This window comes from Gopherus evgoodei, chromosome 4 (genome assembly GCF_007399415.2).
Source record: "Gopherus evgoodei ecotype Sinaloan lineage chromosome 4, rGopEvg1_v1.p, whole genome shotgun sequence".
NCBI lineage: Eukaryota > Metazoa > Chordata > Testudines > Testudinidae > Gopherus > Gopherus evgoodei.
Window position 1 is genome coordinate 3,978,820 of NC_044325.1, and position 16,557 is coordinate 3,995,376.

A 16,557-nucleotide genomic window follows, 5' to 3' on the forward strand; every position below is an offset into this window, starting at 1 on the left:
ACAGAGAGTCTGATAAAATGCCTGATTAAGGTTTTGCCATTGTTTTAAATGGGAGCATTACGGGTCAGTGAAATAGGTGACTAACTTCTGTTCAGTTCTAAGCAATGGAATACTCTGGGCAGTCTTCCAGCCCAGCCTCCCTAAACAAAATGCACCGGGATTGGAGCACGTAAGAAGGCGGGACTGAGTCCTGGTGGTGACTTTAGCAAGCGCTTGGGTTGCACTTGCCTTCCCTTTAGGGGAGTTAGTCAGGCCCTTAGACCACGGCCTACATTTCCCAGCATGCCGCACCGCCTGCTAGCAGTAAGCCCCCATGACTACATTTCCCAGCATTCCGCAGCGCCTCTGGCCGCACGGAGCGGCCCTAAATGACTACATTTCCCAGCGTGCTGCGGGGGCCGCTTGTCACGCGGCAGCCCTCAGAGCGTGGCGGGGTTTTCAAGCGTTCCGGGAGAGCTGCCGGCGGCCTAAGATGGCGGCGGGGGCTCTGGTCGGCGCTGACTGAGGGGCCCGGGCGTTCCCCACAGAGCATGAGCGGCGGCGGCGGCGGGCAGAGGACGCTGTTCCAGAGCTGGGGGTCCCGCGTTAGCCGCGCCCCGGGGCCACCCTCAGGGCCTCGGCAGGAGGCGGCTCCCCGCCCCGCGCCTTGCCCCGGCGGAGGGGTGCGGCGACCGCGGCCCTGCCCGGAGGCGGAGGCGGAGGCGGACGATGACTTGCTGCTGGCGGCGGCGGACGAGGCCGAGCGGGGCGCGGGTGGAGGCGCGGAGCCCCCCGCGGGCGGCGGGTTCTGCGCGGCGGCGGGCTCGCTGTGGGTCTACCCCACCAACTGGCCGGAGCGCGGCTACCAGGTGCGCATGGCGCGGGCGGCGCTGCTGGCCAACACGCTGGTGTGCCTGCCCACCGGGCTGGGCAAGACCTTCATCGCCGCCGTGGTCATGTACAACTTCTACCGCTGGTTCCCCTCCGCCAAGGTGCTCTTCCTGGCGCCCACCAAGCCGCTGGTGGCGCAGCAGATGGAGGCCTGCGCCCGCGTCATGGGCATCCCTCAGCACCACATGGCCGAGATGACAGGTACGGAGGGTCCCCGGCCCCCCGCACCCACCCACTGCCTCGCAGCTCGGCCACGGAAGCCAGGCGACTCCAGGCCCCACGCGGAGCCACAGGCCCCGTGTGCTGACAGCCCCGGCCCAGTGCTGCCTCATGGGGACGGATAGTTGAGTGCTTTGAGCACTGCCGTGCTAAACCCAGGGTTGTGTGTTCAATCCTTGAGGGGGGCATTTAGTCATCTGGGGCAAAAAAATAGTTGGTGTTGGTCCTGCTTTGAGCAGGGGATTGGACTAAATGACCTCCTGAGGTCTCTTCCAACCCTGGCAGTCCATATAGCTATGGCAGAGGCACCAGTGGCAGAATGCATAGATGAGAGGCCAGCAGAAACTCATTGCACCGGTAGTAGCCATAGGCCTTTAAAGTCTGGGCCACGGAACACTAGCCTTGTGAAGCACTATGGAGATGGTCCTTAGCACAGCTGTGGCTGTGCTCAGTCTTTCTCTGGGTGCCATCCATTCAGAGACCTCATCCCCCCACTGTGTACATGGGAAACTTACCAGAAAACTCCAGCTCGTGCTGTCAAAGGTCAGCAGAAGCCACAGGATAGGCCAGTCTTCTCATCCACCCCTTTCTTTGCTGACCTGTAGGCTTTTTGTGGCTATGCTGGTGTGCTCCATTTCTAGGAGCTGATAGAGACAATACATTGAAATTCAGAGGCATCCTGCTCTCATGTTCAGATGAGCATGCCTGTTAGTATTTGTGTATATTGTCTGCGGTCCAAGGTAGATTGTGTCTGAAGGTGCATGAGATTTCTTGAATAGTTTAAAAACATAAGAACATACGAAAGGCCATAATGGGTCAGATCAAAGGTCCATCTAGCCCAGAATCCTGTCTTCTGACAGTGGCCAATGCCAGGTGCCCCAGAGGGAAGGAGAAGAACAAGTAGTCATCAAGTGATCCATCCCATTGCCCGTTCCAAGCTTCTGGTAAACAGAAGCTAGGGACACCATCCCTGCCCATCCTGGCTAATAGCTATTGATGGACTTGTTCTCTGTGAACTTATCTAGTGCTTTTTTGACCCCTATTATAGTTTTGGCCTTCAGATTCCTCTGGCAAAGAGTTCCACAAGTTGACTGTGTTGTGTGAAGAAATACTTCCTTTGGTTTGTTTTAAACCTGCAGCCTATTAATTTCATTTGGTGACCCCTAGTTCTTGTGTTTTGAGAAGGAGTAAATAACACTTCCTCATTTACTTTCTGTCTTATCCCACGACAGCTTACTTTGCTTAAGAGCCTTTGGTGAGAGACCGTTTCAAAGGCTTTCTGAAACTCTAAGTACACTATATTCACTGGATCCCCCTTGTCCTCATGCTTGTTGACTGCCTCAAAGAATTCAAGTAGATTGGTGAGGCATGATTTCCCTTTACAAAAAACACGTTGACTCTTCCCCACCAAATAATGTTCGTCTAGGTGTCTGACAATTTTGTTCTTTTCCTGTAGTTTCAACCAGTTTGCCTGGTATGAAGTCAGGATTACCGGCCTGTAATTGCTGGGGTCACCTCTGGAGTCCTTTTTAAAAACTAGTGTTACATTAGCTATACTCCAGTAATTTGGTACAGAAGCTGATTTAAATGATAGGTTACAGACTGCAGGTAGTAGTCCTGCAATTTCACATTTGAGTTCCTTCAGAACTCTTTGATGAAACCATCTGACTCTGGTGACTTTTATTACTGCTTTGTTTATCAATTTGTTCCAAAACCACCTCTAATGACACCTCAATCTGGAACAGTTCCTCAGATTTGTCACCTAAAAAGAATGCTCAGGTTTGAGAATCTCCCTCCCATCCTCAACTGTGAAGACCGATGCGAAGAATTAATTTAGTTTTTCTGAAATGGCCTTATCGCCCTTGAGTGCTCCTTTAGCATCTCAATCGTCCAGTAGTCCCACTGGTTGTTCAGCAGGCTTCCTGCTTCTGATGTATTTAAAAAAAAAAAAAAGATTGCCATTTTGAATCTTTGGCTAGCTGTTCTTCAGGTTCTTTTTTGGCCTTCCTAATTGTATTATTTACACTTCATTTGCCAGAGTTTATGCTCCTTTCTATTTTCCTCACTAGGTTTTAACTTGCAGTTTTTAAAGGATGCCTTTTTGCCTCTCATTACTTCTTTTACTTTGTTGTTTAGACAGAGTTGCACTTTTTTGGTTCTCTTATGTTTTTTAATTTGCAATATACATTTAAGTTGAGCCTTCATTATGGTGTTTTTGAAATCCCTGGAAGCTGCATGGAAACTTTTTACTTTTTCCGTTTTACCTTTTAATTTCTGTTTAACTAATCTCCTCGTTTTTATGTAGTCCCCCTTTCTGAAATTAAATGCTACTATGATGGGCTGCTATGGTGTTTTCCCCACCACAGGGATGGTAAATGTAATTATATTATGGTCACTATTACCAGGTGATCCACCTATGTTCACCTCTTGGACCAGATCCTGTGCTCCACTTACGACTAAATCAAGAATTGCCTCTCCTCTTGTGGGTTCTAGGACTAGCTGCTCCAAGAAGCAATCATTTAAGGTGTCAAGAAACTTTATCTCTGCATCCCAACCTCAGGTGGCATGTACCCAGTCAATATGGGGATAGTTTAATTTCCTCATTATTATTGAGTTTTTTATTTTAATAGCCTTTCTAATCTCCCCCAGCATTTCACAGTCATTATCACCATCCTGGTCAGGTGGTTGGTAATATAGCCCTACTGCTATATTCTTATTATTAGAGCATGGGATTACTATCCATAGAGATTCAATGGTACAGTTTGTTCATTTAAGATTTTTACTTAATTTGATTCTATGCTTTCTTTCACATATAGTGCCACTCCCTCAACAGCACAACCTGTTCTGTCCTTCCAATATATTTTGTACCCTGGTATTACTGTGTCCCATTGATTATCCTCATTCCATCAAGTTTCTGTGATGCCTTTTATATCAATATCCTCATTTAATACAAGGCACTCTAGTTCACCCATCTAATTATTTAGACTTTTAGCATTTGTATATAAGAACTTTAAAAATGTGTCACTTTTCAGCTGTCTCCCATTACATGATGTAATTGAATGGGATTTTTTTCATTTGGCTGTTCCTCATCAGATCCTACCCTATATTTGATCATCTTCCATCCTCTTCTCCTTACTGGGACATAGAGAATCTCCATTAGTAAATCCTCCCCTAAGGGATGTCCCTGTCCGAACCACGTGCTCTTCTGCACCTGTGGCTTCCCCCCTAGTCCTTAGTTTAAAAACTGCTCTATGGCCTTTTTAATTTTAAGTGCCAGCAATCTGGTTCCATCTTGGTTTAGGTGGTTTTTAGATGTGCGTGTAATTATAGAACTGGGAGCACCGGCTGTTGGGAGTCTGAAAGGGCAGGAACCAGGAAGGAAGGGGGAGGAGTTGAGGAGGCTGAGTGAGAGTTACAGAGGGTGCAGCAGCAGCTTGGTAAGGAGGTTTCCACTGTAAAAATCAAGTCCTGTTCAAGCTTGTTAGTACCTTGCCTGCTTGATACAACATTTTGGCGATGAGGATGGGATGGATCTTCTGCCTCTGAACCCACTTGTACCCTTTCTGTAAAGCCCAGGTGAGCCTCCAATTGCTGTCTGGATCCATATGTTTGAGACTTATCTGCTTGCAATCAATGTTACAGAGATTTCTGAAGTAAGAAAGTGTTGTCTGCTAATCCACTGCCTTGGAGCAGAAGGGCAGCGTATATTTTACACTTTTCCCCTTGGAGATAATAAATGAGACTGCACTCACTACATTAAAGACCTTTTTTGTGCCAAAAGTGAATGTAGTAGCTAATCGCTACAGATTTTGCCAGCGTGAGCAGAAACCAGGGGGGACTGTAATGCAGTATATTGCTTCCCTGAGGAGTCTGATTGTAACTTGTGTCTTTGGGAATATGGCAGATAAGATGATTAGAGACCAGCTTATTGAGAAAACAACCATGCTTTGTGTAAGAGAACGCTTACTTCTAGACAGGGCCGGCTCTAGCCATTTCGCCGCCCCAAGCACGGTGGCACGCCGCGGGGGACACTCTGCCGGTCGCCTGTTCCACGGCTCCGTTGGACCTCCCGCAGGCTTACCTGTGGATGCTCCACCGGAGCCGCAGGACCGGCGGACCCTCCTCAGGGATGCCTGCAGGAGGTCCACCAGAGCCGCCTGCCGCCCTCCCGGCAACCGGCAGAGCACCCCCCGCGGCATGCTGCCCCAAGCACGCGCTTGGCGCGCTGGGGCCTGGAGCCGGCCCTGCTTCTAGAACCACAACTTACACTAGAAAAAGCAATAACCATTGCTACTCAGATTGAGTCAGCTACAGCTGAAGCCAAAAATAATGAGCAAAGATACAGGAGGCACAGTCCAGGCTATGATTCCTTTGCAGAAAAGTTCACTATTGCTGCAGGCAAACAATTGCAAGAGGAAAACTAATAAAAAGCCACTGAATCAGCAAATGGCTTTTGCTGTGGATCTCCGCCACATCTTGAAAGCTACACAGGATGTCCAGCAAAAGTAGCTCAGTGCAATCATTGAAAAAAGATTGGGCATTTTGCTAAAGTATGTCACAGTAGCCAGTTCAATCAACAGGTGCATTCAGTCCCAATACTAGATGTTACTGTGCTGAGTGTGGACAAAATCACTACTGCACATATTCCAGAACAGCTGAAGTGCGCTGTAAATGTTTCTGCCATACCCTATAATATAATAAATAATATAATAATTGGAGATATACCTATCTCCTAGAACTGGAAGGGACCTTGAAAGGTCATCGAGTCCAGCCCCCTGCCTTCACTAGCAAGATCAAGTACGGATTTTTGCCCCAGATCCCTAAGTGGCCCCCTCAAGGATTGAATTTACAACCCTGGGTTTAGCACTGAGCTATCCCTCCCCCCTCCCCCCCCCAGGCAAATCACATTCTATTCAGCTAATGTTGGACACTGGCTCAGCAGTATCTATACTACCTGATTTCATTTATTTGCATTACTTTAAAGATGTGCCTCTTACTGAACCCAAACTTCAGCTGGTGTGCTATTTGAAAAAATATATTCCAGTACATGGCTGTGTGCCAGCAATAGTTACTTTTGGTGATTGCTGTGTAACTGCAGAGTTCTACATTGTCCAGAATGGCACTCCTATCCTTGGCAGAGATTTATTGGCTGCTTTAAATCTCAGGATAGTTAATGGATGAATTGATCTTCCTCAGCAAAGCACTCTTGCGGTACACACACCAGTTTCAGCTGGGACCCAACACCAGGTTGAGGAGAAACTCGGCTGTATTTGTGGGTTTCTGCATAAAGTTAAAATGCGGAATAATGTGATGCTCACATGACAGAAGTTACGGCGCTTACCATTTTCAGTCAGGGAAGCTGTTTCAGAGGAACTTAGAAAACTTGTTCAAAATTGCTTTATTGAAGAGATGAACTTCTCGGAATGGGTTTCACGTATAGTGGTGGTGCAGAAGAAGGGTGGGGGCATTCGCTTTGTGTGGACTTAAGGAAGCCAAATAAAGCTATTGTGATTGACAGCCATCCTCTTCCTCACATAGAAGTATTTGCAGAACTCCACAGAGCAAAGATATTTTCTGCTCCTGATTTGCAGAGCACATACCACCACCTCTTCCTGAATCTCCATGGGAAAAAACTGGCGATTGACATTGTAGGACCCTTTGATACTGCTCCAATTGACTGTTGTTATGCCATCACTTTAATAGACTATTTCAGTAAATGGCCTGAGGTAGCGTTTACATCACAAATCTCTTCTGCTACAGTAATTAAGTTCCTCTCTTCAGTTTTCAGCAGGGAAGGTAACCCCAAAGAATTGGTTTCTGATAATGGTGGTAGTCAATTTACTTCCCTGGAGTTTGAAACCTTTCTAACAGAGAGGAACACTCTACACAGAAGGTCATCCCTATATTACTCTCAAGCCAATGGGGAAATCGAATGGTTTAACAGAAGTTTGAAAGAGAGTTTGCAAATAGCTAAACTGGAAGGGCGATTGTGGATACCAACAGGACTACTGATTTCTTGCAAGCATACCGGGCTACACAGCATGCCACAACGCAAAGATCACCCGCAGAGTTACTGCATGGGAAACAGATGAATATTAAACTGAACGTTGCTGGATTGCTAAAGGCACGACCTGGTGCCCCAAACGAGGATGATGTGAGAAAACAGTTGAACAGAACCAAGCAAAGTATAAGGCTTTCACAGACAAGCAGCGGGGTGCTAAGGAACCGAAGTTTGAGTGTGGTTCCTTCATTAGAATACGAAAACCTGGAATTTTATGCAAAGGGAACCATAAATTCACAGCTCCTCGTAAAATCATAGAGAAGAAGGGACCTTACACCTATGGACTTTCTGATGGGCAGGTATGGAATGCTTCTTATTTTGCACCTGCCTGTGCACCAAGAGGAGATTATGGCAACACCCAGTCTGCATTGGATGACTTCACCGTAGAACCAACACAAGACATTGCACTGGAACCGGGGCTTGAGAGAGAGCCTGTCAGACCTAGACGGCCACCTGTCTGGACTAAAGACTATGTTATGTAGTATCTACAGTGTTTCCAGTGTAAAATTTCTACCAGTAGTATAGTATCTTGTTTCCTATTTGTTCCTGTGGTTAGAACAACAATGTTTATTTTAATTGGGAAAGTTTCTTAAGAGGAGGGAATGTGGTGTTTGGATGTTGCTTGTAATGATGAGAACTGGGAGCACTGGCTGTTGGGAGTCTGGAAGGACAGGAAGGGGGTGGGAGGAGGTGAGGAGGCTGAGTGAGAGTTACAGAGGGTGCAGCAGCAGCTTGGTAAGGAGGTTTCCACTGTAAAAATCAGGTCCTGTTGAAGCTTGTTAGTACCTTGCCCACTTGATGCAGCCAGCCCATCCTTCCTGTATAGGCTCTCACTTTCCCCAAAGCTTCCCCACTTCCTAATAAATCGAGACAACCCCTCCTCCCTACACCATTGTCTTATCCACACACAGGGACCCTGCAGTTCTGCCTGTCTAACTGGCTCTGCACATGGAACTGGAAAGTGCTCAACTTAAATTGATGTGGTAAGGTTGACAGGCCAGAAAACTGCATCCACCTGTTACACCAGACAGGTATTAATCCATATTTCCTGAGTAAGAAAAAGCATAGCCCCAATTAGAACTATCACTTGAAATGTAGATGGGTTAAATTAAGAGGAATATTGGTTTTTATCTGTCAACCAATGAGTTTGTTTAAAAAGAATCTGAAATGTACATTGTCAGCGCACTTGTGAGCAGTATGTTTGATCATGATAACCGTGAAGTCTGCTGTTCATTCATGCTGTTCTGGTAGTTTAGTATGGTAATATTAAACTCATTCAGAGGAGAGGGCTTAATTCTATTTATGATGTCCCATAGACTGAGAGAGAGATTCAGGACTGGTTACTCCTCACAATGGGATGCATACTGGTCTTGAGGCTTGTGCTCAAGGCCCAGGGGGTAATGTGGCCTCTCTGTAGTAACTAAATGTTTTAGTAGTTTTATTTGTTCAGTGCCTTATCACATTCATCATCACTCAGTGAGGAAAATATGCTTTAGGTTTACCATTATTTTTCTTTCCTTTCCCATTCTCATCTTTCTTCCCTCCCGTCCCTGCGTTTCTTTTGTTCTTTTCTCTGCATTCTTTCTGTGCAGCAACTTCCATTTTGCAGCTTTCAGTATTACTCAGTATCCTCATTTAATCTGTTCAAGTGAATGAACACTTGTCAGTAGTTAATGTTGACACTAAAATGTCATCACAAAGGTACTTGAATCACATTAACAGGAGACAGTGCAGTTCACACCTTGGAATCATTGTATCAGGCTGCCTACGGACTCGGACATTACTGCAACAGTCACACTCAAGTCACATTTGAAAGGTTATCTTTGCTGCTTAGAAAAAAACTCAGTTCTGAAGAAACTGAATGACATGGGCCTAGATCCAACTCTCAGGACATATTTAGAACACCTCTGATTTAGTAGCTGACAGAAGTATGGGTGCTGAATAAGTCTAAGATTTAGTCATGGGTATTTTTAATAAAAGTCATGAACAGGTCCTGGGTAATAAAAAATCACAGCCTATTACCTATTCATGACTTTTAGTATAAGTGCCCCTGACTAAAATTTAGGAGCTCCTGGGGCACTGGCAGTTGATGTCTGGCTGCTGCTCTTGTCATGGGGGCTGGCCGCCTCCTACTGCCTGTGGATTCAAGGCCCCTAGAGACCACTGCCCTGACAGCCTCCAGAGCGTCCCCTTGGACTGATGCTGCTCCAGGACCACTGCTACTCCAGTGGCACTAGCCGCTGCTCAGGCAGCCCAGGGGCCTCCAGAGTGGCCAGCCCCCAGAGTCAGCTGCACCGGCAACAGTGGAAGTCATGGAGGTGCCAGAAAGTCGCAGAATCTTTGACTTCTGTGACCACCATTACAGACTTGCAGCATTAGTGATGAACTACTCTCAATTGTAGTGGAGCAGTAGGGAGACCAGGTTGTATCAGTTTTCAGCTTAGCAGGATGCTCACACCTCTTATCTAAACTGTAAATCTGTGATGTTTACTGGCTTAATCAATACACAAAGTAATCTCTTCTCAAACATATTATCCAAAAGGTGGGCTAGATATTTCTAGAAAACTATATTATCCATGTTTGAAAGTTTTTTTTCCTTCTTTCCTGAAGCAGAGGGTGAGCATGAACTTCAACTTGTAATACCTGTGTGTATAGCTTGCCACTGATGAGGGGATCTTCAGGGTATATCTACATGTCAGGTTAGGGGTGTGATTCCCAGCTCATGTACGCACGCTCATTCTAGATCAGTGAGCGCTAAGGTAAGTATAAATAGTAGTGTAGCTGTGGTAGCCTGGGCATCGGTGACACAGCATGAGTGGTGGCAAGCTGTGCCAAGGATGTACCCACTGGTTTCAGGTGGGTTTATGCTCAGGGCGATTAGCCTGTGCCACTGCCCATGCTACCACAGCTACACTACTATTTATACCTGTGCTAACTCGATGGGAGTGAGCATGAGTATGTGTATGTGAACTGGGAATCACACCCCTAGCATGTAGTGTGGATGTAACCTTGGGAACAGACTGCATTACTCCTATTCTCAAACTAATTTTCACTTTCCTCATTTCAAGCTGTCACTGATCTAAACTTGAGCTTGATCTATGGCGCCTGTATCACAGCAGATTGTACTCTCCATGGAACCTTTGGGGCATCCTATTGTTTTAAGTGAAGTATTTCATACTGATTACAATAAACTTAAGCCTTGAGTCACTCAGCAGGTGAAATGCTAGTTAAACTGTCACAGTCCCCTGTTGAACATAAGTCCATACTGGGTTGGATCTGAGGTCCACCTAGCTCAGTATTCTGTCTTCTGACAGTGGTCAATGCCAGGTGCCCCAGAGAGAATGAAAAGAACAGGGAATCCCTGTTGCCCATTCCCAGCTTCTGGCAAACAGAGGCTAGGGACACCATCCCTGTCTATCCTGGCTAATAGCCATCGATGGACCTATCCTCTATGAACTTATCTAGTTCCTTTTTGAACCCTGTTATAATCTTGGCCTTCAGAACATCCTCTGGCAAGGAGTTCCACAGGTTGACTGTGCATTGTGTGAAAAAATACTTCTTTTTGTTTGTTTTAAATCTGCTGCCTATTAATTTCATTTGGTGACCCCTAGTTCTTGTGTTTTGAGGAGGAGGTAATAATACTTCCTTATTTACTTTCTCCACACCAGTCATGATTTTATAGACCTCTATCATATCCCCCCTTAGTCGTCTCTTTTCCAAGCTGAAATGTCCCAGTCTTATTAATCTCTTCTCATATGGCAGCTGTTCCATACCCCTAATAATTTTTTTGCACTTTTTCAAACCTTTTCCAATTCCAATATACCTGTTTTGAGATAGGATGACCATGGATTTATATAGAGGCAATATATTTTGTGTCTTACTATCTATCCCTTTCTTAAGGATTCCCAACATTCTGTTCACTTTTTTGACTGCCGCTTCACATTGAATGGATGTTTTCAGACAACTATCTACAATGACTCCAAGATTTCTCTCTTGAGTGGTGTTAACTAATTGAAATCTGTAATAGTGCTTTCTTTTTTTTTTTTTCTTCAGGGGGTACCCAGGTTCACAATCGGAAGGAAATCTGGCACGATAAGAGGGTCTTTTTTCTTACTCCTCAAGTAATGGTAAACGATCTTTCTCGTGGAACCTGCCCTGCTGCAGAAATAAAATGTCTGGTTATTGATGAAGCCCACAAAGCTCTTGGAAACTACGCCTACTGCCAGGTAATGGTAGACTAATGTGAACTGCACAATCTTTTGAGCCATTCTTTGTGCAATCATGGATAATTTAAGCACAAATGTATTACAGTAGGCAGATTGCTCTGCAGTTTTTTAAACTGAGGATTTTGGTAAGAAATTAGCAAAGACAAAACATTATTTTATAGCTTACAATACCTTGATAGCAGTCATGGATAAATTGCATGCAACAAAAGTACACAAGATGCTGAGCATTCTAACTGTATTATGAAATCTTAAGTAGATGGAGAGAGAAGAATTTTGTATGGTTAGGTATAGAACTGCATTTTCTGTTCAGAAATTAATTTTAAACTCTAGATTGTAATAAATTAAAATTGCATTTATAGGGAGGGGCTGTTTTTACAGGGCAAGGGCATGTTTATGAGCACACAATCTACCGCAGTCTGTGTGGCATGTATCGGCAAGGAATTAAAAATTTAAACAGGAGACCCCGGTGGCAGCAATCTTAAAGATTGCAAATTAAACCACATTTCTCAAACAAACAAACAAAAACCACTTTATTTGAATTGAACTAAATTCTGAGTCCAGTATGACCCACTGTTGTCCGTTGAGTTGAGGTCTTGTCTCATGCAGTGAAAAATGCTTTGAAGTATCTTGGTTAAATCCCTCTCTATCAATATTTTGTTTTAAAGTTATGAAGCAAGTCATGTATTGAGCAATTTGCAGTAAACTGATGTGGCTTTCCTATTAGATCTTTGCATAGGAAAGCTGACAAGCAGCAGACTTGTGTAATATGGCGCACAAAGGAAAATGTTGAGGCTTCCATTTTTATTAGAATTAAAGCAGAGAACAGGCTTGTTCACCATAGCTGCACCTCCTCCTTCCTGCAGCCCTCCCCAATTTCAGACACGTTAGTAATTTGTTTTCATTTTGTAATAATGTAAATGTACAGGTTGTGTTGCTTTCTGAGCATCTGACAAAGGCTGAAATACTTTTTTATTCAATTAGTCTAAATTATTATTATTTTTTTTTTTACCATTGTGTTCTGTGGAAACAAGATTCACATTTCATTGAGAATTTTGTGAGCTTACTTAATGCAGAGTAGTGGTTCCCAGCTTCCTTTGTTAGTCACCTTTGCTGTGGCATTGGTATATAAAATGCTTCTCTAATGCTTTTTTCCTTGTCCTGTCTTGCTATCCTTGGGCATGGCTACCATCTCTTTTTAATGTGTATGTTTAATTCCCTTGTCCTCTATCTGTTGACTTTTATTTTCTGTATTTTTTTGAAATTTCTATTTGATATTTGTAGCATTTTTCTGTGCCCTTCCAGTGGTTCACATACTTTTCCCCACTCAGCAGAAGACTGCCTATTGGTCACAGTATATCGAAGTATTATAGATGCTTGTGTTGCCAGGCTGCTGCTTGATCCTTTAGCCCTGTGTATTAATTGTGTATTTGACTTTGAGCTGATCTGGGTGAAGAACGGGAATATAGATGGCTTCAAAGGAACAGCCTGCCAGTTTCCCAGTTGCCATAAAACAAGTTCACAATGAGAGGCAGATGGTGCATGTGGTTTTATGCAGCTCTTGCCCCCTAGTCCAGCTCTTTGTCATGCCATTTTCTTCATAATTTCAGACTAGTTTTGCACTCAGGTTGCAAATGCTGGCTTTCAGAGTGCCCCTCCAGATTTGCTTTTTGGCAGCTCATTTGGCTAATATGCTGTGAATCCACTTGCTGAATCCAGTAATAATCCTTTCAGTGCTCACCCAAGTAGTTCTAGTACAGGGGTAGTCAATAGTCAAAACAGCGGACCAAATCCAGACTGCCGGATGCTTTTCAGCGGACCCCGCAATCTTTTTATTTACTTTTTTTTTAATTATTTTCTCTTGAGTCTGGACGTTGACTATACCTTGACTAATAAATTTGACCTTGACCCTCCCCTTCCTTCCCCCAAAATACCCCTATTCTACTATGCAGAGTTAGCTCTTAAAGATAGTGCACATAATCTAAAGTTTTTTGGGGTGGGTGGGGGAGGGCATTGACAATCATTTATTGTTGGATTCTGTTTCTAGGCTAGATACAAACTTTGTTGAGAACACTTTTCTGAACATTTAAATTTTAATTTTTCACATATGTAAACCATTGAGAGTAAGAGCTTTTCTGCTCTAAGGGTATTAATGTAACTCTTGTGTTTTTTGTCAGGTTGTGAAGGAACTGAGCAAATACACAAACCAATTTAGAATCTTGGCTTTAAGTGCCACACCAGGCAGTGACACAAAGGTGAGTCAAGTACTGCATTAGTGGACTGAGAATTAGAGTGGCTTCAGTAGAAGCTATTTTTACAACCAGTTTGCATCCCATGGAAGGCAGTGAAAAATCTATTCAAATGCACCAAATAAAGATTATTCCACTATGCTATGCAGAAGCCTTTGAGTAATTGCATTCTTATTGTTATAATCTCTGCCTTTTCCTACATTTATCCCTTCATGATATCTTGTCTGAAATTAGACTGTAAACTCTCCAGACAAAGACCCTGGCTTCTTTGTACAGTGAAGTGCCTAGCATATTTTTGTGTGCTAAAAAATAATACGTGATGATAAACTTGCAGTTGCTTGTACTGATTGAAAAGAATGTGTGCTCAAAGTAAAATAGTTTTTACTCTATCCAGCACAGTGTGACTGGACAATTAAGGCTGGAATTTTCAGAGTTTAAGGCAATTGGGCACCTTACTCTTTAAAATAAAAGTAAGGTGCTTTCCTTATATGAAGTTTCCCAAATTATTTCTACTTAAAAATTAAATACTGAACATGAAAATAATGTATTTAGGAAATAAGTTTGGTACTATTCAGGTTTTTTTTCTCTCTATCCTGTATCTGGAAATGCAAGGAAGTTCTGTGTTTCCATGCTGTCTCCTGACTGTTAGTTCATTTTGAGATTTAATAGAAACAAAGCAATCTGGCTTAGGTTGACAGTGCTTCACTAACCCCGTTGCAAGTAGGCATAGCATCCCACAGTTGATAACACTTAGGCCATGTCTACATCTAAAATTTTGCAGCGCTGGTTGTTACAGCTGTATTAGTACAGCTGTATAGGGCCAGCGCTGCAGAGTGGCCACACTTACAGCAACCAGCGCTGCAAGTGGTGTTAGATGTGGCCACACTGCAGCGCTGTTGGGCGGCTTCAAGGGGGGTTCCGGGACGAGAGAGCAAACCGGGAAAGGAAACCAGCTTCCCCGCGGTTTGCTCTCTCGGTCCCGGAGCCACCCAGCAAACCGCAGGGAAGGAGACCTGCTTGCTCGGGGTTCCGGGACCGAGAGAGCAAACCGGGAACGCCGCGGTTTGCTCTCTCGGTCCCGGAGCCAGCCAGCAAACCGCAGGGAAGGAGACCTGCTTGCTCGGGGTTCCGGGACCGAGAGAGCAAACCGGGAAAGGAGACCAGCTTCGCCGCGGTTTGCTCTCTCGGTCCCGGAGCCAGCCAGCAAACCGCAGGGAAGGAGACCTGCTTGCTCGGGGTTCCGGACCGAGAGAGCAAACCGGGAACGCCGCGGTTTGCTCTCTCGGTCCCGGAGCCAGCCAGCAAACCGCAGGGAAGGAGACCTGCTTGCTCGGGGTTCCGGGACCGAGAGAGCAAACCGGGAAAGGAGACCAGCTTCGCCGCGGTTTGCTCTCTCGGTCCCGGAGCCAGCCAGCAAACCGCAGGGAAGGAGACCTGCTTGCTCGGGGTTCCGGACCGAGAGAGCAAACCGGGAACGCCGCGGTTTGCTCTCTCGGTCCCGGAGCCAGCCAGCAAACCGCAGGGAAGGAGACCTGCTTGCTCGGGGTTCCGGGACCGAGAGAGCAAACCGGGAAAGGAGACCAGCTTCGCCGCGGTTTGCTCTCTCGGTCCCGGAGCCAGCCAGCAAACCGCAGGGAAGGAGACCTGCTTGCTCGGGGTTCCGGACCGAGAGAGCAAACCGGGAACGCCGCGGTTTGCTCTCGCGTTCCCGGAGCCAGCCAGCAAACCGCAGGGAAGGAGACCTGCTTGCTCGGGGTTCCGGGACCGAGAGAGCAAACCGGGAAAGGAGACCAGCTTGATTACCAGAGGCTTCCTCCTTCCACGGAGGTCAAGAAAAGCGCTGGTAACTGTCTACATTGGATTACCAGCGCTGGATCACCAGCGCTGGATCCTCTACACCCGAGACAAAACGGGAGTACGGCCAGCGCTGCAAACAGGGAGTTGCAGCGCTGGTGGTGCCCTGCAGATGTGTACACCTTCAAAGTTGCAGCGCTGTAACTCCCTCACCAGCGCTGCAACTTTCTGATGTAGACAAGCCCTGAGTGTTATGGATACACTATCCTGTACATGGGGGCATTATAAAAAAACACCGTCATAGGAGAAATTTCCACATGTGGTTGTACAATGCTTCCTACTTTGCTTGAGTTGGCACTTCCCATTTTATGAATTATATTAGCTTTCTGATAGAAATCTTTGATTAAAATACTTCAGATAAATTGCTTATGTGATCCAAGAAAAAAATTAACTGAGACTCATGGCAGTGCTTACCTAAGGCTTGGTATTGTAATGGCAGTTTTCATCTGTAATGCAGCTCATTTGAGCAAAATGCTATTATCCTTTTGCTTATACCTTTTCCTCTGGGTCTCCTTTCCACATCGCCATGCTTTCTATGGTGACCTCTTTGCATCCATAGTGTTTCATCCTCTTTTTTTTTTTTTTCCCCCCCTCACCCACCTTCTTACACAGAGCCCCCCAGAAGAATGATCATCACATGAGTGTTGGTCTCTTGGCAGCAGCAGTTTGCTGATTAGAATTGCATGATCCCAGTCAGGCACAAATGGCTTCTGCGGCAGTGTTAATGGTGCTGTACAGTACTAGTCTGAATATGTTATGCTACTTTCTCCCAAATAATATCAGAGGAAACAAGAAATTCCCAAACTCACATTTATAATGTCACAAATTATCCCTCTCATATTAATGCACTTGTATGTACTGGACTACTGGCCTGATGAGGTGGAGCAAGGGAGAGTTATGGCAGCTAGTATAGACATAGTTTTTATAGCAAAACTTTTAACAAATGGTGCTAGACTAGTTCTAACTCAAGTATTTTTTCTTATTGCTATTTTAGTGATTATTTTACTTGCTATGTATATGATGTGATAGGGCAATTTCCTGACTACATTGTTTTGTCTTATGTTTAAAATGGCTGAAATGA

General features: G+C 45.1%; 1 protein-coding gene across 1 annotated transcript in view; it reads left to right on the plus strand.

Moving 5' to 3' along the window:
• Positions 1-530: 530 nt before the first annotated feature.
• The window catches only part of FANCM (FA complementation group M), a 157,747-nt gene continuing 141,720 nt past the window's right edge, over positions 531-16,557 (plus strand). The window contains exons 1-3 of the mRNA XM_030558989.1: positions 531-1,071; positions 11,204-11,376; positions 13,551-13,628. Of these exons, the coding sequence (XP_030414849.1) occupies positions 531-1,071; positions 11,204-11,376; positions 13,551-13,628 (792 nt within the window). The remainder of the gene's footprint in view (positions 1,072-11,203; positions 11,377-13,550; positions 13,629-16,557) is intronic.